Source organism: Xiphophorus maculatus, chromosome 14 (assembly GCF_002775205.1).
Source record: "Xiphophorus maculatus strain JP 163 A chromosome 14, X_maculatus-5.0-male, whole genome shotgun sequence".
Classification (NCBI taxonomy): Eukaryota; Metazoa; Chordata; class Actinopteri; order Cyprinodontiformes; family Poeciliidae; genus Xiphophorus; species Xiphophorus maculatus.
Window position 1 is genome coordinate 24,094,409 of NC_036456.1, and position 19,190 is coordinate 24,113,598.

Genomic DNA, 19,190 nt, shown 5'->3' on the forward strand with positions numbered 1-19,190 from the left:
TTCCGCTTTGGCTGTACTGAAAAAACTGTAAACGAGTTTCAGTTCTGCTTTTAATGTTCTGCTCTAAGACCACTTTTTATATACAACTATATTAAATAAATTACAAAGGTTAATTTATTTCAGTAACTCAATTCACCTGAGTGAAACACTTTATATAGGATAATTACATACAGATGGATGTTTCCAACCGTTTTAGTTTGATTAATTAGCAGGAAACACGACATTTAGGATTAGAATATTACATCAGAATGATTAATAAAAATCACTCTGATGAGTTATTTTAAAATCCTAATTTTAGAAATTATGATTTTTTAAATCTTCTTTCATAAGATTTTTTTAATCTTATGAAAGAACCATAACATATGTTACATTTTTTTGAATATACATTATGTATGTATAAACTGTATAGACTCTGTTTTACAAACTGTTTAAGTTTATAAAACAGGGTTTAATGTTATTATATCAGGTTGTAGTTTTGTAGATTGTTGTTCAGTATTAAAGTTAAACACTGAATGACAACATATATGTTAGTGGAACACAAAGATTTGTTGTTTTGACTGGAAAAGATGGAGAATAATTGACTGTCTTGTGAGGAAAGGTTCATGTTGAACGTAGGAAGAAGTGAAAACATGAAACTGAAGAGACAGTTGTGAGAAGATGAAAAATCACTTTAATTAAAGCCATTAAAACAATAAAAATATTCCCCCGTTTTGTCTGAAGAGGAAGCGGCTGATTAAATTTCAGATATAACGAGACAGAAGTAGAGGAGGCAATTAACAAATTGAAAAAACAATAAATCCCCAGGGCCTGATGGACAACCTGGGGAATTTTATAAATGTTTCAAAAACATCACCAACATTAACTAAAGTCTTTAATTATGCACTTAAAAAGGGTGAAATATCAGATTCCTGCTCTGAGACCATAATTTCAGTTATTCATAAGGAAGGAAGGGATATAAGCCAATTAGTTTGTTATGCACAGATCTAAAGCTACTGACCAGTACTTTAGCTGAAAAGATACAGAAACATATTGAAATTCACCTGGACCAGATGGGATTTATCCCAAACCGACATGGTGGAGAACCCTGAATGTTGTAAGACAAGCCAAAGGGATTAGACAAGGGTTAAGGTTAAAGCTATGGGCTTTCATCCACAATTTGTGAAATGTAAAAAAAATATACATAAACCCTAAATTATGTGTTAGGGTTAATGGATGTTGCTCTGACTTCTTCATGCTTGAAAGAGGAGATGATTCTGATCACTCTGGCAGCAGAAATTACAATGAACAAGGTTTTTAAAGTTATTAGAGGCAAAAATACTACAGAACACAAGATTTCACTTTTCGCTGATGAAATTTTGACTTGTATACCCGGTGATGTTTGTTCCCCTCACTCATGGGGGAATATGGTAAACTTTCGGGTTACCAAATCAACCAGTCCAAATCTGAAGCGATGGCAATACACTTACCTGTAAATTTAACAGTTCGATTCAAATTTAAAATATCCTACCAGGGATTCAGATATTTGGAAATTTTCATAACTCCTCACCACAACTTTTCAAAGCTAATTATGGAAAATGAATGGATGAGATCAAGACAGATTATGTGAGATCTCACTTGTAGGAAGGATCGAAACCATCAGAATGAAGATTCCTCCGAGACTCCTCTTCCTCTTCCAAACCCTACCTATAAAAATACCCATATCCATATTTAATATACTGAATAAATGGCTCTCAAACTTTACTTGGCGCCCAGGAATTAGATTGAAAATTCTTATGTATCCTAAAGAGATTGGGGGACTAAATATACCAAATGTAATACTACTGGCCTGCCCAAACTAGGTCAATAGTCACATAGATACGCCGAGATGAAGATTTGTAAACCAAAACACATGGCCAAAGAATAAAATTCATAATGAAGTTTATCATATTGATAAGGTCAAAGATCAAAAAGATACTAAATCTACCCAACTCTTTATGTAAAGCTATACAAATCAACCATAACTCTGAATTTCTTCCTACGTTTGGATTACATAACTGGATTGAACAAGAATTAATTTTGCTAGATCAAATGTTTGAGAACAAAAGCATAATGTCCTTCCAACAACTTCAACAAAAATATAGTCTTCCAACCCATAACTTGTAAGAATATCCACAAATAAGACATTACTTACATAAACATAAGGAATGGAAAACCTTACAAATGCCTCTAATATGGAAATTTTTTTCTCTCAGTAATGAAAGGAAATATAACTACCAGACTCATATCCAGTATTTACAAAATATTACAAGAAGAAGTCATAGAGACATAAAAGACATTAAGATGAAATGGGAGTTAGAAATGAATGTGATAATCAAAGATGAGGACTGGGAGGAGATGTTTCGAGAGGGTCATAAAATATCAAATAGCCCAACATTAAGAGAATTTGAATGGAAAATCAAAGTGAGATTCTTCAGGACTCCAGTTCTCACATCTAGATTCAGATAAATGAATCTAGATTGATTGATTGGAGATTTCACCCATACATTCTGGGGCTATGATGATCCTATTGGAATACAACAAACACAACAACAGTAATCATGAAACTAAAAGCATAACTATGACAAAGGATAAACACACAAGGACGCCAAAAGTTGAAGTCTAAAACTAAAAATGTTCAAATGCATTGTTCCTTTAAGACGCTGCATATAGCACTTGTAAAAACTCACTCACACATTTGATTTAAAAGGTAGAGCAAACTTTTGGAAATATCTACAGATGAGACATTGTGTTACCTCAAAATTTAAAAAGATGATTTGTTGAACTATATTGGGATGCCTCGTGATCGACACACTACCTCTCAATTTTATAAGCTGTTAAGTTATAATTTGAGTAGTGAATCGTCAAATATTAAACTTTTATGGCAGAGAGATTTGAGAATAGAGTATACAAAAGAAAAATGGTTGAGTGTGCCGTCAGAAAGTGGTAAATATGTGGCAGAGGACAGAAGTAAATTCATACAGTAGAAGGTGCTATAGATATTATAATACGCCTACCAGACTACATAGAATGAAAATAAAGTCAAACAATATGTGTTGGAAATTTAAGAAAGAGGTGGGCACATATTTGCACCGTTTATGGGATAGTTCTCTGGTTTCACCATTTTGGATTAAAATCTTGGGGGCTCTGAGTGGCTTGGCTCAGAGACCCCTCAGACTCCAGAACTGTGTCTACTAGGAGGCAGATCTCAAATGCCAAACACCCCAAAAGGACTTTTTACAGTTATGGTGGACGGTCTGGTGACAGCCTACAGGATCATCTTAAGACATTGGAAGACCACAAAGTTTCCCGAGTTAAATGAGTGGATTAAATCAATGACGGACACAGCTTCCCATAAAGCCATGCTCAACAACATGGAAAGGAACAGGGACATGGACCTCTAGGAGCATTCAATCAAACACAGAGGCTACATACAATCAAAACACTTTATAAATCACAAAAGGATTATCGGTTATCAGTCTTTATAATGAGAAAACTATGGGTTATTGATTTTTTAAAAACTTATAGTGCACCTTGTGTCTGACATAAAGTTTTTATCTGCACATAATATAATTAATCATAAACTTTAACCAGTGCTTCCTTAATCTGGTTGGTAGGCATAAGGGCGTTACGATCACAAACTGTATTTCTCATATTATATGATGAATAATAGTTTCACCAGGTCGCAGTTGATCAATTTTAAGTATTTAATGTTTAGAGCTGCGACGGATTTGCTATTAGAGTCTTTAAGTTTGGTGTAGAAGTTCTTTGAGTTCAACACTCCTTAACCAGTCTGCATCTCTTTAGTATATATCCAATTTTACTCAACCTGTATCATCAGTAAAACGTGAAGGTGTTTCGTACCATTTCCATTAGCTGAGGAAAATTCTCATAATTAACAGAAATAAAAGGCTTGGAAACTCCAGTTAGTGTGTAATTATTCACAGTGAGTGATTAACTCACTGAAACAAATGAACGTTTCGTTCATATAATAAAATATTTAGTATAATTGTATGTTGAGAGGAGGCTCAAAGCGGAAAATTCAAAGGGGAACTAAAAATCGTTTACAGTTTCTTCAGTGCAGCCAAAGTGAAACACACAGAAAGCTACGGAGCTCACGAGGTAGCATTAGCTCCTCTTAGAAGGTAGTTTGAAAACAGGTTTGGTGTTTTCGGTAAATATTTCCGTGTTTTCAGTGAAAATGTCTTCAGTTCCGCCTCAGAGAGAGTTTATCAACGAGCAGGTAACTCCTGCTGGAGAAACATTCACAGAGTGGAAAGAAATCAACGTTAAGATGGAGGAAGAGATGGAGGATCAGCGCAGACTGATGGATTTTACCCGGATACCGAGGATCATCTTACACCGGATAGGTACGAAACACCTTCATGTTTTACTGATTAATCAGGTTTAAGAAAGACGAAGCTGAAGTTGGTTTCCAATTCAAGCTTCCGATTCGGGAAATGGCTAAAGGGCGATTCCACCTATTTTTTCCTTCCGCATGTTTAATCGACTCTAGTTTAAAAACTACAACACCCAGACTCTTCAAACCTGGACTGGAGTATTCTGCTCTAATAGCAGAATATTTAAACCCAGGGGCGATTCTAGGATCTGACCTTTAGGGGTCCTTAGCCCCCAGCAGTGCTAAGGACCAAGAGAAGTTATTTGTTGGTGCATTTTTTACAATGGTTCTCCCTCTCTTCACTTCTATTGGTCCAAAGTAATCAGCACCAACATAAGTAAATGGTGGAAGATCAGTTGAGATTCTGTCAATAGGAAGATCTGACATTTTTTGCTCACCTGGCTTTTGTCGTTGTCTTTGACACACCATACAGTCTCTGATGATCTTTCTGGCTGCTGAATTAGCATGAGGGATCCAGTACTGTCGTCGAAGGGTAGAAAGCATGTGGTTTCTTCCTCTGTGTCCAACCTTTTCATGGATATGTTGAAGAATGAGCTTTGAAACATGGCTTCCTTTAGGCAATATTGCAGGATGTTTTGTTTCTTCAGGTAAGGCTGCTTTGCTCACTCTGCCTCCCACTCTCAACACACCATCATTAACAACAGGATCAAGCTTGAACAGATGACTTGACTTCTTCACTGCACCAGAGCTCAGGGCAGCCATTTCATTGCCATAATGTTTTCTCTGCACAACTCTCACTATGGCTTCCTCTGCCTTGGACAGATCATCAGTAGTGAGCTGAACATCTGTTTTATTGTCCTGTTTATCACACATTTGATTTCCACAGTGTGCAGTTAGCAACTTCTTTGTTTGTAGCATTTCTTTTAGTTTCAGGAGCCATGCTACACATCTTTTTAGCTTTGTCCAACTGGAAAAATACATTAGCAGCTTGGTGGTGGGACACACTTCTTCCAGCACAGCTGCACATGTCAGGACTTGATCTTTAACCTCTGGATCAGCTTCCAAATGGACAGGCAATTCTTTAATCACTGCTGGCCATTGGATCTCAGGTTTTGTGAGGAATTCTGGCCCACTGATCCAGGTGGAAGGCTTTAAAAAAGAGCCAGCCTTCATGCCTCGAGAGGCTGCATCAGCTGGATTCAACTTTGAGCTGATGTATCTCCACTGAGTAACCTTTGTAAGATCAAGAATGATGGACACACTATTAGCTACATAAGTCGTGTCGTTGTGTTTGCATTGTACTGCAGGACGGTTGTGCTGTCAGACCAGAAGACTGATTCACTCAGATTGAGTCCAAGTTGAACTAACAGCATTTTGTCAAGACGCACAGCTAAAACTGCAGCAGCAAGTTCAAGTCGTGGTATAGTGATTTGTTTTAATGTGCTTGTTTACAATGCTAAAGGTGAAAACATCCTGGTCAACATCCCATTGCACCCCCAGGGCTCTTTCAGTGGGAAGCTGGTCCTGGCTTAGATCTAGCATCCTTACACCTGTTGCTCTGTTTTCCTCAGGGATCTGCGAGAGGACAGAGCGCTCACTACACACCCATTTATTGAGCCTAAATCCCCCCCTTGGCACACACCTCAGTGAGCTGTTGATAAAGAGAAATGGCCTGCTCAACTGTCTGTACAGACCTGAGACAGTCATCTACATAGAAGCTGTGTCTGATTGTATTAATAACCTCTTCTGGGTGCAGATGTTGGTTGTCATCAGCAGTCTTTAAAAGTGCATATGTGGCACAACTAGGGGAAGAGACTGCACCAAAAATATGGACCAACAATCTATGCTCAACAAGCTCTTTTGTGATGTCACCGTGGGGCCACCAGAGAAAACGTAAGTAATTTACATGTTCCTGAGCAACTCTGACTTGGTGGAACATCCCTTTAATGTCTGTCATAAGGGCTATTGGACCTTGCCGAAAACGAATGAGCACACCTAATAAGGTGCTAGTCAAATCTGGTCCCAGTAACAGCTCTTTGTTCAGTGATGTTCCAGCAAACATTGCAGCACAATCATAAACAACCCGCAGTGTTTTCTTACGGGGGTGGTAGACCCCATGATGAGGTACGTACCACACCTTTCCTTCCTCATGTTCCATTTGATCTTGTGGTACGATTTCTGAATGCCCTTCCACACTAACATTATGCATAAATTCTTTGTACTCTTCAAAGAATAACTTATCCTTCTGAAATCATTTTAACAGACATTGCGCCCTCTGCTGGGCCACCTGTTTGTTGTTGGGCATTTTTACTTCAGGATTACGAAAGTGTAACTTCAGGTAATAATGACCATCTTTAAGCACCTCTGACTGTGACATGATATCCATGAACTGTTTGTCTTCTACAGACATTTCAGTTCACTCATTGCACTTGTGCTCTATAAAATCCTGATTATACTGACTGACCAGCATTTCTTCCAAACTGCTTATAGAGATACGGTTCACCTGAATAGAACTAGCAACATGTCCATTTCCTTCACTACCCTGATTGAGTGGACCATTAACAACCCAACCAAGGCGTGTTAGCACAGCATAAGGCCCACTACCTTCACTGTTAACTATTTTCCAAAGTTCCAATGCTTTGGGAGAATTTACACCAATGAGCAGCCCGATGCCAGCATCTATTGGTGTCAACTCAACAACTTTTAGATAAGACCATTTTCTTAAGTCTTCTTCTTTAGGGATGTTTTCTTTAGTGACAGGAATGGACTGTTGAGTATAAACATCAGGCAACTTCAAGTACTCATTTTCTTTTAAAGCAGCTACGTCCAAACCAGATAATCTATAGCTACTTATAGGTTTTTCCTGACCCATGGTTTTTAGCATGATTTCCACTTTCTTTCCAGATGCATTTAACTGCATCATCAAAGCCTCTGTACAAAATGTTGCAGAGCTGCCTAGATCTAGAAAGGCATAAGTCTCCACAATCTTTGTCCCCTTTTACAACTTTACTTTTACTGGGACGACTGACAGAACCACTCATTAGACCCAGCCGCAGTGTAGCTACCAACATTCAAAGATACAAGAGCATTTGAGATTGGTGACTCTTTACCCTCAGCCTTAACTGCTTGGTACTGCTGCTCTGTTGGTTCAATATGCAGAACAGTAGGGTGACTTTTATTACAGGTGAGGCATGTTAGACGTTGTGGACAGTTCTTACTCATATGTCCCTTCTGTAAGCAACCGAAGCATAAACCTTTACTTTTAAGGAATGTCACCTTTTCTGTGTTGGCTTTCTGCTTGAATGAGTCACATTTTTCCATGCAATGATTTCCATCACAAAATAAGCACCGAGCTTGAACCAGCTTTGTAACCTCATGGTTAAACTGGACCTGTTTGTCACTGGTCTGTTTAGAAACCACAGCAACAGAAGTGGCAAAACTGCTGCTTTTAGTTTTAAAAGGAACCTTTGATGGTTTTAAAGCCATCTTTTCTTTTGCAGTTTGACCTTCTCCATAAACAGGATCTAATGCAGCTTTTGTTTGTTTTTCCAGAAAATCAAGAAGATCTTTAAACTTTGCTCTATGATCATACTTTTCTGCTATGTCAACCACAGTTAGTCGCCATGTATCACGAAGTCTAAAAGGCAACTTTGAAACAAGAATTCTCATATTGGTTGAGTTTTCAAGCTCTTCAATAAACCCAGCTTCATCCATTGTGTTGAAACAACTTCTTTAAAAGAATGTATAAGCTCTTAAAGCTGCAGCATCATCAGACTTTAAAACTGACCAATTCAGAGCTTTGCCTATAAATGCAGATGTTATTTTTGCTCTGTTACCAAAGTTCCACCCAAGCTGTCTTTTTGCTTCCGGATAAGCAGTTTGTGGACTCATGTGCATACAACTTCTCACTAAAGCTCTAGGCTGACCTGTGGTAAACTGCTGAGTGAAGCTGACACCCCACCCACGTCAAAAAATTCAGCAAATAGTCTGAGTGGTTAGTGCTCCGTTAGTGCAGGTTTGTGCCGTTAAAATTTCCGTTTGTGCAGCTTTGGTTTTCAAGATATTAAAAGTTATTTTTTAGGTCTTCCGAGTTCACCATCCCCCCATGTTGCTCCAAAACAAACCAAACTCGGCTACTTCGTTAGTGCTCCGTTTGTGCAGGTTTGTGCAGTTAAAATTTTCGTTTGTGCAGCTTTCGTTTTCGAGATATTAAAAGTTATAATTTTGGCCGATGACGTCACCATCCCCCCATGTTGCGCCAAAACAAACCAAACTCGGCTACTTCGTTAGTGCTCCGTTTGTGCAGGTTTGTGCAGTTAAAATTTTCGTTTGTGCAGCTTTCGTTTTCGAGATATTAAAAGTTATAATTTTGGCCGATGACGTCACCATCCCCCCATGTTGCGCCAAAACAAACCAAACTCGGCTACTTCGTTAGTGCTCCGTTAGTGCAGGTTTGTGCCGTTAAAATGGACGTTTGTGCAGCTTTGGTTCCTGAAATATTAAAAATTATTTTTTAGGTCTTCCGAGTTCACCATCCCCCCATGTTGCTCCAAAACAAAACAAACTGGGCTACTGCTCATCATGAGATATTACATAATTTTCTTTCATACGCCAACTGACTTCACCTAAATTGATGACTGTGGCCTGCTCTGGACATAACCACAAAGCAAGCGGTTATTAATTTCGTATGTTATTGTGTAAGTTAAATTCTGCTGTTGTACAATGTGTACCTTCTTTTGTTTTGAACTTCAATAAAGATTTAGAAAAAGAAGAAATTTGTCTCATTTCAAGAAATGTTTTTAGATAGTAATGTTTTCTCACCAATGTAACTTTCTCCACAATAATTGAATCCTGTCAATACAGGACATGCGGCCGTGACCATAACGTAATGTGTGTATTTGTATGACTGTTCAACTGTGCTTTGGTTTCAGAGGTGGTTTCAACAATTATATTCACATTGTTAACTTACTTTCTGCTGATTATGCAGCAAAAGGGTAAAAAACGACAACAACAAAAATCCATAGCTAACATGCTAGTTGCTTGAGCAAATAAAGTTTTTGCAGAGTAAAACCGGAAGTGCATGGCAGCGTCATTGGTTCAACAAAGTTCATCCAAGTAATGTACTTAATATTTAGTAAATATATTTTATATTAAAAAAATATATAAAAACAGTATATAAAAAAAATTGCTTAAATAGTAGAAATGAGAAACTGGGAAAGCCAACTTAACTTTTTTTAATTCAAGACTATTGTAATTGTGCAGCCTCTGCTAGAATGTCAATGTTTTGTGGCTTCTTCAAAATTATGTAGACCAGAATTATTATTTTGAGCAATGCTAATCAAAGTCTTTTTATTTTTTAACTAGATGCCTCGACAGCCAGCAGTGGACAGAGAGTCTCTTTTCACAGTTCTCTGCAAGTCAAAAGAGGCTATCCTAGAAAACGGCAATATAGCCACTCCAGCTGCCGCTGTCTGGACAAAGCTAAGTCAGCAGTTGGGAAATAAAATGTCTGCAAAAGCTCTGTACACATTTGTAAAGCTAAACAGACAAAACATATGGTCAAGCTTGGAAATAAATGATCAAGAAAGTGATCCTGAAAGCCCCGTGGACACAGAGTTTCACTCAGGCACAACTTCTTCTGGACAATTTACAGATTTTCAGCTTGAAGTTCCATTTGAAGAATGGATTAAATTTAAACCAGAAAGAGTTGAATACAATGACAAGTTTTCATCATCTGGCAAAAGGGAATACACAATTTTAAAACCTGGCACTTGGAGTCACATAATTAATGATCTGGTTTGGAAAAAGTTGAAAAGCACATGTACATTTGTATTGCAAAGAGCAAAAGTTTATCCAACTGTCACTAGTAAGTACATTGATATCAAAGGCTTCTGTAAAGAGAGTCAAGGTCATGTTAAAACGACATGTGACAGAGAGCCAACAGCCCAATGGTGCTCCAGTGCTCCATCCAAGGTGCCGACATCTCCCTGCACACTGCCCAGTCCAAAAGATTCATGTCAGGAACCCTTCATGCACAGGTTTCAAAAGAGTTGTGTGAGGGTAGGATGGAACCAGCTGTATGTGGTCAGCAAAGGCATCAGAGTTGATGGATATTGGAGATCCCGAGCCAAGTCACCTTCCAAACCTGGCAACCTTACGAAAAGCCAAGCAGGAGAGAAAAGATTTGAAATTATGTATTGACAGGATTCAATTATTGTGGAGAGAGTTATATTGGTGAGAAAACATTACTATCTAAAAACATTTCTTGAAATGAGACAAATTTTTTCTTGTTCTAAATCTTTATTGAAGTTCAAAACAAAAGAAGGTACACATTTTACAACAGCAGAATTTAACTTACACAATAACATACGAAATTAATAACCGCTTGCTTTGTGGTTATGTCCAGAGCAGGCCACAGTCATCAATTTAGGTGAAGTCAGTTGGCGTATGAAAGAAAATTATGTAATATCTCATGATGAGCAGTAGCCCAGTTTGTTTTGTTTTGGAGCAACATGGGGGGATGGTGAACTCGGAAGACCTAAAAAATAATTTTTAATATTTCAGAAACCAAAGCTGCACAAACGTCCATTTTAACGGCACAAACCTGCACTAACGGAGCACTAACGAAGTAGCCGAGTTTGGTTTGTTTTGGCGCAACATGGGGGGATGGTGACGTCATCGGCCAAAATTATAACTTTTAATATTTCAGAAACCAAAGCTGCACAAACGACCGTTCTAACTGCACAAACCTGCACTAACGAAGTAGCCCAGTTTGGTTTGTTTTGGAGCAACATGGGGGGATGGTGAACTCTGGATGACCTAAAATATAATTTTTAATATCTCGAAAACCAAAGCTGCACAAACGAAAATTTTAACGGCACAAACCTGCACTAACGGAGCACTAACCACTCAGACTATTTGCTGAATTTTTTTACGTGGATGGGGTGTCAGCTTCACTGCTCTAAGTAATAAAGCCTGTCCTGCATGTTATCTGTTGTAGTTTCTATTCCTTGCTCAAATGCCTTAAGAAAGGACCTAAAATGCAAAGGATCTCCACTAAAAACAGGGATTTCTACAGATGGCAGGAGTGACAGTCTTTGTTGTTTTACAAGCATCTCAGTGATTTCATTCTGCTTCATCATAATCTCTGTTAATGCACTACTATGAACATCAACCTGAGAAGATATTCGTCTTGAGCTCTCCCCGTCTGGTTTCACTTTTAATGTTTCATTAATAGGTGTATCTTGGGGCATTGGCAAAGGTGCAAGAGTAGACAATCGTTTCTGTGTTCTTGGAGCCTTTTGAGCTGTAGCAGCGGGTATGAACTCAGTAGATATCGCAGAAACTGATGTATCCTGATTTATGACACCAGAGCTGGAAACATGACTTTTCTGATCTTGCATAGAGTTGTAGATTTTCATCTTTGCATCCGCCTTCACCAGTTTGGTTCTCAAAACCAATGCTTCTTTTCTTGTTTTTAACTGAAGTTCTTCCAGCTCAAGCGCATGTTTTTCTTGCAGCGCAACCACCTCCGCTTTCAGAGCGGCTCTTTCCACCTCGGCTTCCATCAGCGCCATTGAAGCCGCACAGGAACTCTTACTCTGCGAACTAGACGCTTTACTCACTATACTGGGCGCAGTGCTGACTGGTTTAGCTGGGAACCCAGATAGCCTTTCAGAGTCTTTGCCGATCGTTTGTTGCGCAGTCTGTGAGAAGAAGAAGAAGAATTACTTTATTCATCCCAGCAGGGAAATTATTTCGCAGTTACAGCAAGAATTTTTTATACACAGATTAACACACACGACAGGAGCTGCATCTGCAGGCAGCCAGCTGAGCCGGCGCCATTTTTGAAGGAGGACATGCGGCAAAGGTCGTCGGGACCGGGAGTCGAACCCGCGACATCCGCGGGTCCAAGGCCTCCACATGTGGGGCGTGCTAACCCCCTGCACCACCACAGCACGCGTGAGACGCTGTCATCCGACTCAACGTTGCGGTCATGAGATGCCGCCTTTGATTCAACGTCAAATGCTGAACGTACTTCGCTCTTCTGTGCATCTGGATCGCTGTCCATCCAATTTTCTATGTCATCCAAGAACTCTTTAAAACTGATCAGCTTTGGTTCGTACCAATCGCCGTGATCGGTTTCTTTTTCATCATCGCTAAGCAGTCTTTGAACTGAAGATTGCAAGTCCTTAAACTCCGCTAAATAATTATTAAAAGTTTTCATATGCTCTTTTATGGAAGATTTTGATTCTCCAGCATCAATTAAAGCGTGAATGTAGGCCTGTCGCGATAAAAGATAAATCGATTAATCGTACGATAAATTAAAACTATCGACGTCATTTTAATTATCGGCATTATCGTCTCTTCCGGCCTTTTCCTCTTTCTGTTAATGACACTGAATGAAAAAAGGCTCAACTCCGGTGCTCTCCACTGACTCCTCCCTTCCTCATTTCCTTAGTGTAAAGCCCAGCGCACACGACACGATCTTAGAGCTGTGCCGATTGTCGGCCCATTTTCAAAACCTGACAGATCAAACATTAGCCGACAGAAATCCTAGGTATAACGGTTCGATCGGGTTCGGTCCTGCCGTGTGGTGTCCAACAATGGGCACAAAATAATGGCTACAAGTTCAGTGAACTAATTTTAAAACCAGGCATTAATCAATGCTTTACTGCAATCTACCTGCAATGCATGTGGCTAGTGTCAGCGTAAAGTCCTGACTGAATGAAAATCATTATAACCTATTTACGTCACGTTAACGAAGAACAGCTGAAAAGTTACCGGGTTTATCAACTGCGGTAGCAATTTCGCTCCAACTCCTCCCCTTGTCATTTCTATATTCTTTGCATGTTGAATAAACATTAATGTTGTTTCCACATATCATCTCCAATGTCCGCTGGACTTCAGGTTGCGCCGTGTCAGCTGTTTGGGATTCCCCTCTGTAATTTCCCCTCAGAAAAAGGAGAATCAGTGCTTTCTGATTGGCTATGATTGGTCACATTGAACAGGTGTAGTTAAAGCTCCCAGTCGGGGAAACCCCTGATTTAGATCGGAGCGGCAACGACGATCTACCGTAACAAACCACACAATCTTAGAAAGACCAACGTTCTAAGATTGTTGTAAGGGGAAAAATAGGAGCAAAAAATCATATAGTGTGAACTATTGCATCAGGTAGTGGATGTGCCCGTCTTCTCTATTTAAACCTAATTATTACTGAAGGGCAACATAATATACAGACTTCATAATATAATATCAAGTACATTTTTTGTTAATGGAGACTGAGAATCCATTTTGTTTTTGGTTGTTTTGTTTATTTTGTTTATCAGCTCCAGTGCTAAATATTCTTTTGAAAATAAAGTGTATCTATCTTTGGCAGGAAATCACATGCATTATTACGTCATTTCCATTAAATCAGTGTAAAAAGGTCTTCAAACAATATTATCGTTTATCGCAATAATTTTTTGAGACAATTAATCGCTCAGCAAAATTTGCTATCGTGACAGGCCTACGTGAATGTCATTTCTTTTTCTTGTCAGCACGCTGAGTTTGGCTCTGCTCCTTTTAATTGCATTAAAGAGTTCTTTTCCTTTTTGAAATCCTTCATCTTGTTCATCCATTTTCAACACAAATTTTGTTTCTCCAAATCCAAACGAAAATTGTCCAAAACAAACTTTTCACTTTGCAGTTCAGTCTCTGCTCTTTCCAGCAAAGCACCACATATATATATTCTGTGCATTTAGTAAAATGTTCTTCAAATGACTGGAAATGCATAGTTTTAAGTAGATTTTATTTTTAATTTCCCCAGGATCAGACCCCACTAGGACTGAGTGACTCCACAGCTGCTTGTGTCTCATTAATGTTAGCAGATGTTAGCAGCTATGATGTAATCTAGAGATTCTGTTTCAAACTGAGTTTATGCACCTCTGGGAAAAATTTTAAGTTTCTCTGATTTTATTATTTTTAAGTATATGTTTGAGTAAAATGAACATTGTTCTTTTGTTCTATGAATAGCTGACAACATGTCTCTTAATTTTGTTTGTGAATGCATGTAAATCAGCAGTTAGATTTAGAAAACCGCACCAACAAATATCTTCTCATGGGTTTTAGACCTGCTGGGGGCTCAGCACCCCTAAAAGTCAGATCCTAGAATCGCCCCTGTCTGGCAATATCAATGGGTCAAGATTTAAAAGCGCTTTAGAGATTTTATGTCCATCTTTAATGTGATATGTATCCCGTAGCTACATAGAGAAAGAAGACTTTTTGTAATATTTGTCAGGAAGCCAATAAGTTAAGCTATCACCATCTTGTTTGCTCACCTGGAGGTCCATAATATCATATTTCGACTTACATCTAGTTCCATTCTGGTCAGAAAAACCTCATTGGTTGAGTTAATGTTCATTCTTGTAAGATTGCAATTTTAGAATAACCCAAGAAAATTCTGTTTTAATGCATCAAAATATTAAAGTGAAGACTTCCTTGTTTGATTGACATTTAAAGGCTTTTGTTTTGTCTTTTTGTCCAGATCTCCCACAATGTTGTGTGTGTAAAGAGGAGGAGGTTCTCAATGAAACAGAACCACAGAGGAACCAACTCATCTCTCATGGCTCTGCAGAAACTGAGAACCAGGATCAGGAAGGAATCAATTCTGAAGATCCAGGAAAAAATAGAAAGGAAGAACAAAAACAAAAGGAGAAATATGAGAAAACCAAAGAGCAGAAAGGCAGAACTGACACTTCAAAACAAAAAAAGCACAAGAAAGCTCACGCAGGGCAAAAATCTTATTCTTGTAAAATTTGTGATAAAACCTTTTCTCGAAACGATATCTTGCTGAGACACATAAGAATTCACAAATATGAGCGGCCTTTTTCTTGTTGGACTTGTGGAAAAAGTTTCTCTCGGAAAGGCCTTCTAAATGCTCATATGAAAGTTCACACAGGTGAGAAGCCCGTCTCATGTGGGACCTGTGGAAAGAGTTACAGTGAACGTGGGACTTTAACTAAGCACATGAGAATTCACACAGGTGAGAAGCCTTTCTCCTGTGGGACCTGTGGAAAACGTTTTTCTCAAGCAGATCATTTAAATGTTCACATGAGGATTCACACAGGTGAGAAGCCTTTCTCCTGTGGGACCTGTGGAAAAAGTTTTTCTAAAGCAGATTATTTAAATGTTCACATGAGGATTCACACGGGTGAGAAGCCTTTCTCCTGTGGGACCTGTGGAAAAAGTTTTTCTCAAGCAGATTATTTAAATGTTCACATGAGAATTCACACGGGTGAGAAGCCTTTCTCCTGTGGGACCTGTGGAAAAAGTTACGCTGATAGTGGGACTTTAACTAAGCACATGAGAATTCACACAGGTGAGAAGCCTTTCTCCTGTGGGACCTGTGGAAAATGTTTTTCTCAAGCAGTTCATTTAAATGTTCACATGAGGATTCACACAGGTGAGAAGCCTTTCTCCTGTGGGACCTGTGGAAAAAGTTTTTCTCAAGCAGTTCATTTAAATGTTCACATGAGGATTCACACAGGTGAGAAGCCTTTCTCCTGTGGGACCTGTGGAAAAAGTTACTCTGATAGTGGGACTTTTACTCGTCACATGAGAATTCACACAGGTGAGAAGTCTTTCTCCTGTGGGATCTGTGGAAAGAGTTTCTCTCAAAAAGGTTATTTAAATGTTCACATGAGTATTCACACTGGTGAGAAGCCTTTCTCCTGTTTGACATGTGGAAAGAGTTTCAATATTAAGAGTAGTTTAACTAAGCACATGAGAATTCACACAGGTGAGAAACCTTTCTCCTGTGGGACCTGTGGAAAGAGTTACAGTTATAGACATAATTTAACTCGTCACATAAGGATTCACTCAGACTAGACGCCTTAGGTAGGAAACACCTCAGATCCGTTTTGGCATCAGATCCAAAAGAAAATCTGGTTGGATGATGTAAACAGCAAGTTTAACATATTAAAGTCAACAGATTCTTGCAGGCTGCTAGTGATTCACTGTGATTGTGTCTTTCACTGTCTGACCAAGATAAACCTGAGGTCTACTTTTGCCTAGCAGCTTGTTTTCCTTAATCCAGTTTTTTGTTTTAATTCTCAGTCATATTTGTACTTCAGATCCCCATCAGTATCCCATTATATACTGAAGTTAAAGAGGGGAACACATTCAGACAGGATTCATTTCTGTGCATTTCATTTTTCATGGAGTTCTGTACCATGTAGAATAATTGAGTTTAGCTTTTACATTTTTGACATTTCCGTGTATGACTGGATGTAAAATAGCAGTGAAATGTTCTTGTTTTTCCATAAATTAAACTCTATGATGTTTGTTTGAAAAAAATCTGTTGGAGAAATTGTATACATTTATCAGACATTTGCTTAAACATTGTATATTCTGAATTGCTTTAACTATATTTCTGAGTATGTTGAAGGATGCAGAGACAGCCGGCGCCAGCTTGTTCTAATCAGACGGCTGCTCAGCAGAAGGACATCCTATTCTTCATGTTTATAATAAGATAATTTAAAACGTAATGGTGCTTATTAGCCTTACACAGTCATACTGTCGTAGTAAATGTTCTAGTTTATCTTATGAAACTGAATTATATGTTTTTGTTTCCTCCTTTTTACCCTGTAGAGCTCAATGTAATACGGACGTCTTTTTCAGTAAAAAGAGAAGTGCGGCAGAATGTGTTTTTAGAATAGGCAGAGATTGTAACTGAAACACATCTCTGTCTGTTCTCACGAGTAAAAAGAATCTAACTCTCTCTTGTCTCTCCTTGTCTATATTTGATGTTCTAGATGCGTATACCTGAAAAACTCTAAAATAATTTTGATCTGGTCAGATTTCGATTTAGAGCTAACCACAGAGAGGTTTTTATGTTCCCAAATTTTTGTCATTGTTACACTTTGCTGTGAGAAGAAAAGTATATTATTAAAAAGGTTTGTTAAAATATACACTAGTATTTTGAGCAGAATATGCTTTTTAATAACTGTTGACTTGAATAAATATTGATGGATTATTCAGTGATTGTCATCGTCATTAACTGTTGCCATATTTTTAAATGTCAGCTTCAAGTAAAGCATCTAAAGATCCTTGCAATAACAGTAAAACATGAGTTTTACACAAATTTAAATTTTTCATTTCTTCAATATTAGAATTTAAGACAGTTTTTAAAAAGGGTCACTTTCATTAAATTCAGCAAAATTAAAAGTTTTTTTGTTATTTATTTAATATTCTAATCTCAAATGTAATGTTTTCATTAGTTATTAATTAATTCTGCATTGTCAGAAACTACATCTTTATGGACGTTTCATGCACCTTTCAGTTACTGTATCCAGAGATAACATTGCAGACGATCTACAATACTGTAATGTGACACAAAAACAAGTCGGAAATATCTTTTGCATTTGAAGGATATTTTTTTAAAAACCCATCAAAAATCCATAAATTAATCAACTCGCCCAATGCTTTCTGTTGTTAAGAACTTTGGATTAACGATCCTTTTCAGTTTTGTTGTCAAATTGTTGATTTTATGGCTTTTGTTAAAGTGATCTGTCTTCTTTTGACATCTTGTCTCTTCAGTGACCTTTCATGTTTTCACTTCTTTTTTGGCAACATGAACCTTTTTTCCACAACACAGTTATTCTCTTATCTGCAAATCAAAGTCAAAACAGCAATTCTCTATGTTGCTCTATAATATATGTAGCCATTTACTGTTTAACTTCAAGACTGAATCACAAAATACAAAACTATAATATTAGACTCTGTTTCACAAGCTGAAACGATCACACACAAGAAATTAGAATACCTTCTAATATGGTTCTTTTGTAACATTAAACAGTTTTTGTTAGTGTCAGTATGATGTAATATTCTAATCATAAATTAGCTGCAGAAAATCCTCATAATTAACAGAAATAAAAGGCTTGGAAACTCCCGTTTGTGTGTAATTACTCACAGTGAGTGATTAACTCACTGAAATAAAGGAACCTTTCGTTCATGATCTAAAATATTTAATATAACTTTATGTTGAGAGGAGCTCAAAGCGGAAAATTGAAGGTGGAACTAAAAATCGTTTACAGTTTCTTCAGTGCAGCCAAAGTGGAACACACAGAAAGCATTAGCTCTTCTTAGAAGGTAGTTTGAAAACAGGTTTGGTGTTTTCGGTAAATATTTCCGTGTTTTCAGTGAAAATGTCTTCAGTTCCGCCTCAGAGAGAGTTTATCAACGAGCAGGTAACTCCTGCTGGAGAAACATTCACAGAGTGGAAAGAAATCAACGTTAAGATGGAGGAAGAGATGGAGGATCAGCGCAGACTGATGGATTTTACCCGGATACCGAGGATCATCTTACACCGGATAGGTACGAAACACCTTCATGTTTTACTGATGATACAGGTTGAATAAAGTTGGAGATCCTGTATATTAAAGAGTAACAAACTGGTTAAAGAGCGCTGAACTCAAAGAGCTTTTACACCAAACTGTAATAACGAATCCGCCCCAGCTGTAAATATTAAATGCTTAAAAATGATAAACTTGAACAGGTGTTATGCCGAGAATTGCATGCCCTGTCGCGGGAGCGCGCATCGCTCTAAACTCTCGCATATTGATGAGAAAACGGACTGAAATATGACCGAAGAGGAAACTTTTAAAGATATTTGTAACATTATCACGTTTCTTAACCATGTAAGCCGTAAAACGGTGGGTTTTATTTCGCGGATTAATTGAAATAAATACGGTTTTTACAGCTTTATTGAGACATACTGTATGAGTCGAACGTTTTTCAGTCAGTGTCTGATGAAAATGTTCTCCGCAGATGGTTT

General features: G+C 38.0%; 1 protein-coding gene across 2 annotated transcripts; it reads left to right on the top strand.

Annotated features, from left to right (window-relative positions):
• Window positions 1–4,104: 4,104 nt before the first annotated feature.
• LOC111611176 (gastrula zinc finger protein XlCGF57.1-like) lies at window positions 4,105–17,374 on the top strand. Of its 2 annotated transcripts, XM_023346943.1 has the most exons (3): window positions 4,105–4,385; window positions 14,901–15,125; window positions 15,345–17,374. In XM_023346943.1, exons 1-3 carry the CDS (start codon window positions 4,217–4,219, stop codon window positions 16,241–16,243), a joined length of 1,293 nt encoding a protein of 430 aa, XP_023202711.1. In that variant the 5' UTR covers window positions 4,105–4,216; the 3' UTR covers window positions 16,244–17,374. The 2 variants fall into 2 exon arrangements, with proteins under 2 accessions (XP_023202711.1, XP_023202710.1); XM_023346942.1 differs by having other exon boundaries at window positions 14,901–17,373.
• The last annotated feature ends 1,816 nt before the right edge of the window (window positions 17,375–19,190 follow it).